General features: G+C 39.2%; 2 protein-coding genes across 4 annotated transcripts in view; both read right to left on the reverse strand.

The window, feature by feature from the left end:
* Positions 1-1,631, reverse strand: part of HIP1R (huntingtin interacting protein 1 related) — a 14,280-nt gene extending 12,649 nt beyond the window's left edge. The window contains exon 1 of the mRNA XM_085321065.1: positions 1,552-1,631. Coding sequence (XP_085177191.1) covers positions 1,552-1,631 — 80 coding nt within the window. The remainder of the gene's footprint in view (positions 1-1,551) is intronic.
* Positions 367-14,597, reverse strand: part of CCDC62 (coiled-coil domain containing 62) — a 16,610-nt gene continuing 2,379 nt past the window's right edge. Inside the window, exons 5-13 of one of the 3 annotated variants that reach the window (XM_085321157.1) lie at positions 14,299-14,470; positions 14,114-14,215; positions 12,903-12,991; positions 11,861-11,961; positions 10,531-11,274; positions 7,480-7,657; positions 6,393-6,524; positions 4,609-4,701; positions 367-2,532 (exon numbers count right to left, since the gene is read on the reverse strand). In XM_085321157.1, coding sequence (XP_085177283.1) covers positions 4,615-4,701; positions 6,393-6,524; positions 7,480-7,657; positions 10,531-11,274; positions 11,861-11,961; positions 12,903-12,991; positions 14,114-14,215; positions 14,299-14,470 — 1,605 coding nt within the window. In that variant the 3' untranslated portion in view covers positions 367-2,532; positions 4,609-4,614. Of the gene's footprint in view, positions 2,533-4,608; positions 4,723-6,392; positions 6,525-7,479; positions 7,658-10,530; positions 11,275-11,860; positions 11,965-12,902; positions 12,992-14,113; positions 14,216-14,298; positions 14,471-14,597 lie in introns of those variants that run through there. The other 2 variants (XM_085321156.1, XM_085321158.1) reach the window with 2 other exon arrangements.

The raw sequence follows: 14,597 nt of genomic DNA on the forward strand, positions 1-14,597 counted from the left end.
CGACGCTTGCTGAACGCACCGCCGGGCGCGGAGGGCAGCGCGCGCGCGGGAGCCCCGAGCGCCGCAGCCGCCGGCGCGGGGAGCCGGGCTGCCTCCCGCCGGGGCCTGCCTGGTGGCTGCCCGAAGCTGCAACCCCTCAGCTCGGGGAGAGGGGAGACAGCTTTATTCCGTACTTAGCTGTACTCCAGCTCTACCACTGACTTATCGGACTTAACTACTCCTAACTTCTTTTTCCTTTCTCCAAATACACCCTACAGCTATACGCACAACATTTTTAAGAGACTCAGAACTTCATCACCACTTTCTTAGTCTTCCCTTTAAAAAGCCAAGTAGACGAGAGCAGCTCCACGGCTGTGGAAAGCGGGCTGTGCTGGAGCAGATGCTTTGTTTTATTTAATAACAATTCAGTCCCAGAATACAATAGAAAGGGCACTCCCTGCAGTGTAATGCTTCCAAAAATAAGGCAGCGTTCTTAGGCAATAGATGCAGTTTCAGCTTCAGTACAAGCCTCAAAGCATGGCAGATAATACAGTTTTGTAATTATTCACTTACTGCCCGAATAAATTAACCCCACGTTCTGCTGTTTCCCATTTCTGAATGGCAACCGGGGCATCCCCCCCGCTCACTAGCAGAGCAGAGAACTGGAGGAGGAGGGAGCCGTGGGAGGAAAGTACTGTCCAAGCAGGCATTCAAAGCAAAAATACAGCAGCAAAACAAATACAGAACAGCACCAAAACTAAATCCTAGGGCTCTTCCAATCCTTGTTGCATCACTTTAAAACCAGCATTTGAAACTGCTAATCTCACGGGTACAGCATTACCATTCTAAATTCACAAGGACAATTCGACATCTTTATCCAGTAGTTCTAAGCACACTGAAACTGGGAAGCAGTTCCTAGTCCACGCTAGGAAGTTGTGTGGATTTCTCCTGGCTTCGATATACTGGTGTTGCTCAGCTAGTGCAGCACCGGTTGTTGGACAGCTTCAGACGGAGCACCCCCGCCTCGCTCTCAGGGGGTTTCTGTGGGGAAGTGTTGCCATGCCCAGAGCAGTGGACTTCGAGCACAGCACCAGGAAAGTTTCTTAGCAGGCAGAAGAATCAAACGTGCTTCGAACACTTGTGTAAACTGGCCCTTCTCTTATAAAAAAAAACCTGAGCAGCAGAGATGATCTCCCCACCTACAAGCATTGCAGGCAGAGGGGAAGAGCTTGCAGCCCCAAAGCTGTGATCAGAGATGGTCTACTGATTTTAAGGACCATTAGTACACGACAGAAAGCAGGCTCTCATTTAGCTAACGAAAGAGAAAGCTGAGAATCGTATCACTGAGCTACCGACTGGAAACCAAAGAGCAAGTGTTGTATTTCACTGCAACAAACTCATGGCAGTGGATGGGGAGGATCCTCCAACTGCTCTGAGAACGCATGTGCACTGGTGGCGGAGGTGACGCGCTGCCCTGCTGCAACAAGCCACTCGCCAAATCTTTGAGACACCAGTAACTACATGGGAGAGGCAGCAGAGAGTGAGAATACCATGAGTGTCCTGCCACCCCACCTCGAGTGGCTAGGGATGCTGACCACCTCGCAGCTCCCACACGGACAAAGCGCTGGCACTAGGCGCAGTGATGTGGACATGGCACAGGTGCCACCGAACTGCTCACAAATCACACGTGGCAGAGCAGCCATCCAAGGCCAGCCCTGCCCTGTGCTCGAATACCTGGCAGCTGGTGTCACAGGGACCACAGAACTGACATAAATTGTCTAAATTTGTTGCATAGTGAGTTAAATATACAAGATACAGCGCTCATCCCCTTTGTTAGCCTATTTCACCTATTGCTTAAAAAAGGCATTCAAAATGTGACGATGGAAAACATCTTGCCCAATACGTCAATGCTAAAAACAGTTTAAATGCTTCAACAGCTGGTCACATTATGTCTGTCTGTTGCCATACTGTGCCAAATGAGTCCATACAAACACCTGATCTCATTAAAAGCTTTTGTTAGAAGAAACAGCTCATGACTGGGAAAAAACCATTTTACCCAATCCGTGGGTGACAACTTTCCAATTTCAACAATGTAGGAGGTATTTCCTGGTTGCCACACTAATTGGGAACTTCCTATAAACATTATTCATGTGCTCTTTACACAGTAAGAACTCCAGAAGAAAAACAATAAACTGACAAAAAAGGAACTCTTGGCTGTGTCATACACTATAAATATTTCTGAGCCACCATAAAAAAGGTAAGAAAAATAGCTCCTATGTCATAACAATTACACATTTTAGATTCTTAAAGAACAAACTGGTATTTAACCTAAGTTCTCAGCTATAAAAAACTTTGTTTATCTTGGCATAATTCTAGGTTTTATTTCAAGATGTAATACATTCCAGCATAGTCGCATCTTTCTGATACTCGTGAATCTTTCAAACACTCATAGAAGAATTATGGAAAAAAAGTTAGATTACTTTCCATTGTAGCTGATGGATTGATAATCTTCAGTTATCAAAATTAATTCTATAATTAAAACATCTTCATCCACTGTAGAAAATAAAGTTTTGGATTAAAAGACAGGAAAAGTTCCTCTAACATATATTATACAATCACATATATATCATTTTACTGTACAGGTTTTCATATTGCAGACAGAAGGAAAAAATATATAGCCATAAGAAACAAAGAGGAGAAAGGTGAGCAGACCACTTCATAGAGGGACAAGAGTTTCAGGGACACCACTCAAGTGTTGTGAAATAAAATCTTCCCAGTTTGTTTTGCAAATGGAGTGATCTTTTTGCTGAAAGCTACTGAATCAGGATTTACAAGCAGCAGCACATGCTATACTGTCTAAAACTGAACATACCCTTTTTCTCATTGCTTTTCTCCTTTGTGTGGCTTTTCAACTCCACCCCCACCCAATCTGTGTTTCTAAAGAAAAAAATGATTGACTGATGAAAATGGCCAAATCACTGTCAGCTAATTAGGAAATTAACCTAATGCTTAGTTCACCTGCCATCAAATGATTTCAAAGCTATCAAGAAAAATCAACTCAATCATTTCTCTATAAGAAATTGCACAAACATGGTAGTTATTTCTGGACCTGCTATGAATTTTGCAAAAACTGCTTTTTATTTAACTAACTAAGAAAGAAAATAGCAATTATGCAGCAGCCAGTGACTTGCACGCACTACATCTTGTTATGGATTCACAGCAAATTGTGGGTACATTTGTTTCATCAGTTCTTTCTCACTTGAAGTAAATGAGATTATTTCTGTAGGCTAAGCATGTGCTTACTGCTTTGCTGTATCAGCATGGTGCTCAGCACTTTTGGGGATTTGCTCCTGAAAATTTATAACATCAGTAGTTTCAGGATGCAAGTCACAGAGCTAGTTTTGATCAATACATCTCCCAACTTCTGCCAAGTTTAAGGCTCATCTTTGTAGAGAAATTGGGCATTCCTACCTGGGAATATTACAGCAATGTAAGGTAAGGTATTCTGGCTACTCTGCTTCAACTTTGTGTGAGAATCCCATCAGTGTGCAGTAAACAAACCAAAGTCATTTTGAAGGAGGAGTGTCTCTAGACTTAATGCAAAAAGTACCTGCAGAAACTACAGAACATTAGAGTACTATAAATCCATGCTGTTTCTCATGAGGCACGAAGGGTTTAACTCTACTGGAGAGAAACAGTGAAGGACAGCAGAATTTGAATATACAGAGGGAGAACTAAGTTCCCTGCTGGACCCAACCTATTTTATTTTAAAGTATTCCCTGCTGTTCCCATGAAAAATCACTATGAACAGCCAGTGCCCCACAGCTTCACGCTCTAGCTTGCTATGTTCTAACTTCCCTATGCAGAAAAGCCCTTGGATTGTGTCAGCACTAGATCTCTCTTTTGTCCGTTTTCCTTCCATTGTTACTAATTCTCATTAAGTCCCACGTGGTTTCTGGCATTTTAACCATATCTGGTTACTCTTTTGTCCTCAGAACCAGACAACATGGTGCCTACTGCAAGCATCCACATTGTCATGTGAATGTGCAATTCACATTAATACAACAAATAATCAGTGAGAAATTCTCTGATTAAAAAAAAAAAATCTGCTATAGGCAAGGCAGCTTTCTATTCTGAAACAGTTCTATTCAATACCTTCTACTTTTGGAGATCAGAGCCCAGGAACAATATGCTAAAAGAGCCATTAGCCATGGCATTGAAAAACACTTCCCCATCTCTTATTCAACAATGTTCATATCCTTGATCCTGTTATCTGTAATACACAGAAGGACTCCAGCTACAATGAACTATGTGCGGGTACAAGAAAGACTGTAAGATCAGGAACAGAGCTGCACAATACAACTGCCACACTTTTTCTGGCAGCAAGCATGAGGAATATGCTTGAGAACAGTATTATTATGTGACTAAAGGAAGTACTGGTTGCTTCAATATCTGTTTGCTGCTACAGTTATCTCAAGAGTTTTATTGGAAATGCACTCATATGTAGTGCACTTAATCTTGTGCCAGGCCCCTCTCGTAAGTGCATATGCTTGTATTAATATTGCAGACGGATTTCTAAAGAGGGAAACAAAATAAAAATCAAGGGAGAAAAAATTATCTCATACTCACTCAAGATCACAGAGAAAAAAATGGAAGCTTAGCCTCGCTTTCTTCTGCAGCTGGTAATGGCGTTCTGTAAAGGGCCTCTGCAAGTTCTGTTGTCTATATTGTAATGCAAAAACACTATGTGGAAATCACAGAACTTCAAACAGATAATAGAAAGCTGCCAGACAAACTAGTGAAGAACAAAGATACACTTTTTAATCCTCTTTTCTCCTACCTCCCCCAAAACAAGGAATAGAATCCACCAGGTTCAAATTCTTACTGATCAAATACTAAGAGTTATGCTCTTAGTATGTTCAGGTATGCTGTATTTTAAAGCCCCAGTTTAAAATACCCTCAGGTAAAGCTGGTTTTAAGTGCAGTTGGTTGGCCTGCATAGATTAAACAAAACATGCTTGACAAGTTTGCAGCCAGAGCTGCTCTGAAAGTAGATCAAAGTCCTATAAATGTGGTTCAGAAGCTGCCCTGACCAGTAAACATGAGCCTGCTTTATTTTCTATCCACTGATGCAACCTTTCTAAATGAGAAGCCAACTTCCAAGCTCAGAAGTGTAGTATCAGATTATAAAGCAGTTATGCTCTCTACTAAAGGAGAACTGGTTTATTCAGGCTGCAGTATGCCAATCAGAAGGCAAGGGCCAGATATCTGATGGGGCTGCACAACAGCCACAAGCAATCACTGCTTTGCAGAAGGTTTTTCAGGAATCTACTCTACAAGACAATCTTCGCAGAAGACTGTGCTACTGCTGTCCTTTACACTGAATGAAATCCTGCAGATGAACTCCTGAACAAAATATAGTTTCAGTTTGTGCAAACACTGGCACACAACCTTTATACTCTTTCAGTCTGTCTCAACAATTAAGATTTTCTGGTTCTGAACACTATCAAAATTATTTTTGTCTGTTATTTATAGTAATATTGTTCTGGCCAAGTTCATCTAAGGATATAAGAGATGCAGCTTTTGTAGGTATAGGTAATATGTTTCACTGGAAAGCACAGCTGAGGTTTCAGCACATACACTTTCCATTAAGAGTCTGCCTTAAAACCAAAAGCCCACATTCTTATTTAGTGATATACATCAGTGCACATACACTCATTTCTAGTGAAAACTGGTGTAATTCCTTTGCCATAAATCTTGTCAAACACAGTAGAAATTCTTAAGGATGTTCATGAGAACAAACAAATGCCCCACTCCAATTATTTTTGGTGCCAATATTCTGAGGACAAGAACCTCTCTGACAGCATTCAGGCTTATAAAATATACTGCCATGACAGCTATGTGCAGGTTATTTGTTTGGCCCATTCAGTACGTTCTCTGGCCCTGCAATGAAAGAACTGAAACTATCAAGTTACAAAAACCTGAGTTATTTATGCTGAGAGTCTGATCTATACTCAAACATAAAACTATTATATGTATCACTCCTTCATCTCCTATAGTGCCTTCCTTTCCAGAAAGGCACCTAGCATGATAAACTAGTTCTGAATGCAAGTCATACTTGTATTCATTTTTTTCTAGAACTCCTACAGCTTGCTCCAAAATGACTTCTTCCTTCCATCTGTTTAGACACACGCAAAAGTCAAATCCGGTCATGACCTTGAGGGGCCAAAAAGAATCCAGTAAAAAACATCTCAAGTATTTCATGCTAAGGCACGCAGGAATATTTTCTCTTCAGCAAAGTGCAAGGAGGATAATGTTTATAATGTCATAACACAGGTCAAGCAGAAGGGAAAGGATGTTCACAATGACTCTTCCTAGCTACCTATATCTAGTCACAGGAGAGTAATAAATACCGTATTAACACTGCTGCTGTTTGGACTGCAGCAAGGGCTTGTGTGGAGGAGAGTGCTAAGCTCCAGATCAGCAACCATCTGTCGAGACTCAGCCAGCAAATGCTGCAGCTTACTTGTGTGGGAACAGGTTTCCTGGACAAGACAGAAAGTAAGCCAACATTATGAAATGAGCTTTTTGGAAAGAAAATCAAAAGGTTATAATATAATAAGAATCACCACTTTCATTCTGAAATGTCTCAGTTCAAAATACTACTATGTAACACTGTTGCAGAATATGACATTATCAGTGCAAATGCTGTGACTTCTGCTAAACAGGTAGGACTTTCCTAGTACCAGTTTTCTAATAGATACTCTTACGCATGTGTGCATAGCATCACAGCTGAAAGCACATGCCACTGAGGAGTCAAAGCTAGCGTTTCAAATGGCTGAAAAAAGCAGGAAGTTTATTAACAGTACGAACGAGAGAATTTATCTTGGCAGCTAACAGGAAAGAGCTGGTGACAGCTCCAAATGTCACACTAGCCTCCTCTAAGTCCATGCTCACATAAGTAATCAGCATAGCTGCAAGCCTGGGCAGACACCCCTAATCCTCAGCACTTCAGTTTTCAGAATTGGCCTGAAGTGTGTTATAGAAGAGGACCATGCAGATTTGCGGGTAGCTGCTGAGGCTCCTCTAAAACCATGTCAAACCACACAGAGTTGGAAGCTGATGCTAATCTCAGAAAATAAACAAAGAACCCCTACCCTGCCAAAACAACAACACAGAAAAGAAAACCAAACAAATAAAAGGATATTCCCAGACACTCATTCAAGCAGGATGTCATTGAGAAAGAACTCTCTCTCTGTTTCTACTTGCATTTACTAATTTCAAAATTCCCAGCCTCAGCAAGTAGGTGCTGGACTGCACTTCTGATCAAACTGCAGCCCCATGTCCGTATGGGGCAAAACAGAACACGCACAGTTACACAGTCAGCCAATCTGCAAGTTGAGTCCCTACTTCTTGCAAGATGACAGACATTTGCTTTCCTCTCGCTAATTGCGATTCCCCCTAAAATTAATGTAAAACATTCTTTAATAACATACTAACTTGGTCAATGGTAGGATTGCAGCATCTATTGCTGGGCTGAGTCACTGAAAGGTTACTGATCCCCAGAGGGAAGTCTGCATCAGAGAATTTTTCGTATCTCTGAGGCCTGTCTCCTTTTTGGGTGGATGTCAAACATGGAGAATCCAAGTGAAAAGAATTCAGATCTGCACATTCTTCACTGTTAACAGAATTAAAACATTGCCAGAAACAGTAAACAGTATCATCATTCTTTCTAAACTTAAAAAAAAAAAAAAAGGGGATAATGTACTCATGGGCCCTGATTCAAGGCAAAAGTCAAGCACGTGAGATTACTCTGATCCTTAGAGTTGCTCCCACATTTAACAGCTTCATTACATCAGTTTCATTGTTTCATAATTTCTGCATCATACAGTTTTAAAACATACATTATTCTTATTTGAAGAGTGAATAAAATAGTGGCTATCTCCCAAAATAAAACATTTCTGTATTCATTACTGTTCTGAAGACGGCAAGATTTACTAGCCCTACCTGATCAAGTAAATAACCCCCCAAAATTTTAAGAAAATACTCATTTCAAATTCCTAACATTTCATTAAATATTCTTCAGATATTTATGACATTTATTTTGGTGAAACAACACATTCCATACCTGGCAAAACTGTTACAGCAAGGTTTCTTTTTAAATGATATTCAGTCTAAGAAAAAGCCCACCTGAAAGATACCAGCTTAGAACCGTATACTCTGCCTCGTTTTACTTCTCCTCTAGCAAAACAGGAGGATACAATAAACTTTTAAGAGAGAGGAGTTCATGTCTGCAAGCTTCTGAGAAGAAAAGGCCCTTTAGGAGAGATCTGACTAAGATGTAGCAACCTCAAAGCAGGAGACAGAGGTTATTCGATGAACACAGCCAGTTTTGAAGAATACACGGGCGGTGGGGGGAAAGAAACAGGTTTTGATTTTGAGGCAGTGAGCTGTTTTAAGGAACAAGTGGAGTAGGGCAGCAGGAGCATGCAGAACAAATAACTCTGCTGAGGCTCCAGATTTTAAAACAGAATCTGTATTAAATCCAAAGCCAGCAATATTTCTCCAACAGAAATGAGGTCACACTAAGTCAGAGCACAAAGAAATGATGCTTGCATTACAGTATTTCACAATCACTCTTGCAGATAGTTAAGGCATTTCACTAAGTTAAGAGCCTTCTTGTTAGCTGTTCCAGAATTCAAGAACTCATGTCAAAAATATTTGCTGGTTTGACAGGGAGGTGCCAGCACCCTCCCCTGCACATGAAATACATCAGCAGCACTAGAAAGCCAGCAATGGAAAACTGGAGGATCCACATTCAAGTCCTAGAAGGAATGTCATGTTGCCCTTAATGCCTGAATAATAAGTCCACACTGATGACTGCAATACTAAGTTTTCATCCCGTTTACGGGGAGAGAATGTATTCAGTGGTAGATAAGACAGTCAGCAGTGGTTGGACGGCAGATAGTTTGGGGGTTTTCTCCAAGTAGTAGAGCTCCTAGGAACAAGTGTGATTATCAAGAAAACTTGATTGCTCAGCAGTAGCAAATCTCAAATGAGTAAAGCAACTCCCCCTTGATGAAGCAAGTCTACTCTATTTATGTTGTCTATGTTGAATTTGATCCTTTACCCTCTAAAACCACCTCAGGAGTGAGATAAAAGCTACTTTAAGTTTTTATCTCAAAAGAGATCTGGAGGCATGGGAGGTGTGTCGTTTATGCTGCTGGGGTGAATAGATAAGAAAAGATCAAGATAGACTTAAGAGGAATGGATAGAGCCTTTATTATGATTTAAGAACGGAAACTAGACAGTGCACATACAGCGGGAAGCTCAGCTAAGTTGCATGGATATGTGCCACAACAGCACTCTTTTCACTGGCTGCCCATTCACCTTGTGTCTGGATACATCTGTCTCTCTGCAGTAACAATTCCTGTAATTTTTTGTTTGTTTGTTTTAAAAACAATACAGAACAAAATTGTCAGTACATCAGATATTTCTCTTCCATAATATTAATCTGTTTGGATGCTGGGCCAGACGTACTGGTAGAATTCTTAGCAGGTTTAAACTGTTCATTTACTGTACTCAAACTGTACCAGCTGAAGAATTACTCCTCTTTCTCCTCCTCCTGTCTAAAAGGCAGCTATGAAATCTCTGTAGAACTTCAGAAATCCTTCTAAAATACAGTTGGTAATTGATCAGTAAGTCAGTTTTTTAAAGGAAATAGAGGAAATTAGCCAGCATGATAAATCCACAGAAACAGTCATAGCTTTGAATGTCCTTGCTTGTGCAGGTATAAAAACAACTTCTATAAATGTGAAGCAGCATTTATACGCTGGAGATGTTTGAAAACCACTAAGACATGCGAGTTATTTTTATGACGTTTCCCAGTATTAGAAAACTCATTCTGCTCATCTCCAACTAGACGTCCCTTTTCTCCCCACCAATATAAACACAGGGATACTGTCCCCAGACACACCAGACTGCTGACAGATTGCTATGCTTTAAACTTTGTCATCTCATTTTCTTGCCCTGAGTGAGGAAAGCAGTCTGTATGGAAGAGACCTGTCCTACATACCTACCGAGTCACTGTGTGATTTCTCAATAAAATAACATAGTCACTAAATCATCACACAAAATACAGGTTTGTTTCTTGCCTTACAGAAACGTCACTTTAGAAGCCCAATTCCAGATTGAATGTATTTTACCCAGAGTTAAAAGCAACATCTAGGATCTCCAAAAAATCAGAGGATTTTAAAATCTATACTTTTCCTTCTTAATGAGTTTATTTGGCAAGTTATGCAGTATTGCAGCTTTTCTTACCCAGACAGCTCTTGTGGGTAAGAGATGTGAAAAAATAAATGCATTAAAATAATGATACTTTAGAGCTATTTTAACTTATTTTAAATTTACTAGTCAGTAGTTTGATTTTTAAAATCAAAATTACTTCCATCATCACTCAAGATAATGCAAATTATTGATAGCTTGTCCACTAAGTTTCTATATAATTATAGCTTGTACCAATCTATTTCTTAAATGTAATGATTACATAACCTTTGGGGGCTGGCACATTTTCTCTCTTGTGCAGTCTTGAGACAGCTGCAAGTTTTTCTGTGCCATATATTTCCACTTCCTTTTATCGGTTTGAAAATCTTCATCCATTCCAAATCTGATATGGGCTTCCACCATGTAGCTTTTTTTATGATAAAGTTATTACTACAGGAATCAGATTCAGGCTTGTGAATTGTACTAAGAGCCTCTCTGCTTTTTCGGCTGCATAAAATTCCATTTCTCTCTTCCCAGATTTTATCTTCATTATCAGTTTTGTCAGGTATGACAGTGTCCTGGATCAAAGTACTTTGTGAATCTACACAAGAATCGAAGCTGGGCCAATGCTCACATACAGGTAAAGATGACTCAAAGGTTTGATGGTCTCTATTTTCCAATCCATTCTCGGAAATTTCCCCATTTCTCAAAGGCCTTGTGTTGTTTGTATCACAAAATACTTTGCTGGCTGGCTCACTGGAGCTTGATGCAATATCCTGCTTTTCCTCTTCTTCTGTAAAGACAGCCAAGCCTTTCACAACTTTTTGACACCGATTTAAGTGTGCTGAGGCAGTTTTCTCCAAGTCTGATGCATTCAGTAACAGTCTGTTCTCTACTTCACACACCTCAGAGATGGTTTTTAGCCTACACTTCTGAACTTGCGCAGTTTCATCTTCCTCGCATATGGTGCCCTCACTCCTAACCATGCCTGTTTCATTGTTAGTCTCAGGGGCAGGGAATGCCATACCTATGCTACAATTGCATGAAAAAGAACTGTCATAAATACTGCATTTAAAGAACATACATAACTGTACTCCGGATAAGCCATACATTAACCACAGGCTGCAGCCACAGTTCAGCAGTAGTTTACATACTAGCAGACAGCTGTATCCTGCCAGAACCCTAGAGAAGTCTGCCCAGATTTGACTGTAAGTTACTTTGCAGAATCACTCTAAGAGTTCTTTCATATTTTATATAGTGTGGTAATTCTGTCCGAACCTCTAGGGTGTGCACTGATTTCCTAATTTGAAAGCAAAATAAACTTTGATTTTTAAATAAAAGAAGCAGCAGGCCAGACTAATGCCGTTATCACCAGACTAGTCCATTTTTTAAAACAACATGACTGTCTAACTAGCATACAATACTTTATTCTATGACTGATACTCATGGTATCTTCTGAACACATAAAACAGGTATCTGACAATTGCATTGGACATTTGCGGTTGAGCCCAGCAAAGTCTGGACACAGCACACGTCTGTTTCAGAATGCTAACTCTAGCTGAGTAGTAAAAAGTCAGTCCTCAGAAAGTAAACTAGTGCAGAAAATAGGTTACTTTACCTCATGTCATTTGTCTTTTTTTCCTGCTTTTGCCTTAATTCCTGTGAACTCTCCAAATTGATATGAAGAAATTGCAAATCACGTTGCTGTTTTACATAGATCTGCTTAAAAATAGAGATGCACATTAGTGAAAGTCTAAAGTACAAGAAATAGGTAAACAACACACTGTTTTTTATGCAAAAATATCCTCAAAATACTTTTTAGGCCAATATCTGTAGTCAAACTTCAGCCAAATCTAAAGGGTCATCTCAGCATGTATTTAGCAAAACACAGTATGATTTGCCATGTTATGTGGATAATACAAATTATTTCTATTAGAAGACTGCTGTGGTCTTCTAAAATGGGACTAATACAATAAATACAATAATAATATTGTTATTTGATACTTAACATATCTTGTTATTGTGCTGTTCAATGTTCTGCAGATTATAGCACAAGAATCATAGTGTTTAACTTGCACTGCAGAGAGTTTTTTGTAAAGGTAATGCAGAAGTTAACGCTGATCAGCTATAAGCAGTAAAAAAATTGAACATGCCTTGGGAATCTCAAATGACTGCAGGCAAAAGCACTGGTTTTAAGTCTCTTTTGAAGCAGTTTTTGTAGTACACTATACCTCTTCAGGCTGCAAGAGTTCACCTTGGGCATGTGTGTGAGGCAGTACACTCACATCTCCCACTGCCTTTCACATGACTTTTTGGAGCCTGGCACCTTCTGGTTATAAACATGCCCCAATGAACTGTTTATCTTGATAGGGTTGCCCCACTTACTGCTATGAGGGTGATAGTTACTCATTGCAGTATCGAGTAAATACACTTATAACTTTAAAGACTAAAAGCATATGTAAATAAAAGGATTTATATCATGGGGTTTTTATTTTAACAACAAAAAAAAGCAGCATTCTATCGTGATCCCAGAAAGGCAGCAAGATGAAATCTGATTTTTTTTCTTATGTAAGAACAGCTACTTCTAACTTATTATACTGTTCTATATAGATCTAATGCTACTGCAAAATTCCTTCGTAATCTCGTAATTAGGATTGTACCTGCCGCAAACTTGATAGTTCTGTGTCAGTCCGTACTTGTTTAGATTTGGCAAACTGAAGAAGTTGATCTTTTCTATTTGCTTTCTCAACTGTTTCAAAATACACATAGTTTTCAGATTACTTACTTTAATTGAATAGATATATACCAACTACATTTGTACATACATTTGTCAGTAGTAGCAGAAGCAAATACATAAACAAAACAAAAGCATTTTCTTAAGATCAATGAGATCTTTTTGCCCTCCAAAAAAAAAAAAAATCACTAAAATTATGAGACAGCTAAACAGACCAAATATTTTCCTAGGACCTAGGATGTTAGTAGTGGCAATATTTTATCTCATTGACTGATTCATGTTTTTGATATTCTTTCATGGAACGGAAATGGCAGTAATTAGTTCTATTTCTTGTCTGTACCAGGAAGGACTAGGAAATACTTCCCGTTATTATTAACGAGCTTATTCATGGGATCAATATTTGGCAAAGATAATGGGAGGAAAAAAGAGAAAGGAAAGTAAACTGCCACACAGTATGGGACATCTTTGGTCATCTAATTTTTCAAGGCATATCACTTGTCTGTGCGAATACTGAACCAACAATTGGCCTTTCTTACCCACTGAAGTATAGTGAACAGTGCTCTCTCTACTCAAAACCAAAATGCAGATATCAATACATAGCAAGTTACAGTTTATCAAGCCTTGCCTATTAAAACAGTCTAAACCAAAAATATCAGTTAGGGAAGAGCAACAAAGTGAACTTGTAAACATACTTCTTCCATGGAAATGCCTCCTTGCTGGCCACAGGAGGGAGTGAATGAGGTAGTAATTTTACAGAGCCTAAGCTGTTTTGTGTGTGGTTTCTTCTCAGCATCTATTTTCTATGCAACTTTTATCAGGAGGAGGAAGGTCACCCCTATTTATTTTATCATAGGGGACAAGAGAGTCCACAAAATTTTCAAGAGAATTCTCCAAGCCATTTACTCTTCCACATATTATCACACAAAAACACAAAATTGACTAATAGGGTTTTATAAACTGCTCCTGCAGCAGCCCTAAGATATTGCTTTCAAAGAATGACCCATAAAGGTATACCTTTATTAAACTGCAATAAAGGTAGATAAGAAGCTGCCTCCTTCCTAGATGTTAGTGGACTGTTATCTAAAAGTCTCTGATTTGTTGAAAGTTAAGGCACGAAAGCCAACTGCTCACACTTACCACTAAGTGCAAGCTCATTCTTCAAGTACCCATTTTCTTGTTTGAGGTGCATGATTTCTTCCCGCTGCTCATTATTTTCTTTCATCTTTTCACAGAGGTCATCTTTAAAACAAAACATAATTCTTCCAGAATGAAAAGGAATCACACTCATTTATCCTCAATTTGTGCCTGATATAAACATTTACCTTTCAGCTTATTTGTTTCAAGCATTAGTTCTTTCAGTCTCAGTTTGAAGTCTTGTTTTTCTTTGTTAATACTAAATTCCTCTGACTTAGCTGCACGCAATGCACTCTCTAACTGTTTGAATTTAGATGTAAATTCAGTAATGTGATCAGTTGCTTCAAGTATATCCTTGTCCTGAAATATGAAATAAAATATATTCTTTGTTAATGTTTTATCTTCATGTCACAAATTTTGACAAAACAACAGTACTACAGTAGTTACAGCTACTTCACAGCTTTTATTTGAGCTCTAGATGCAAAAA

This window comes from Rhea americana, unplaced genomic scaffold (genome assembly GCF_003343005.1).
Source record: "Rhea americana isolate MKP2758 unplaced genomic scaffold, rheAme1 scaffold_68, whole genome shotgun sequence".
NCBI classification, from domain to species: domain Eukaryota; kingdom Metazoa; phylum Chordata; class Aves; order Rheiformes; family Rheidae; genus Rhea; species Rhea americana.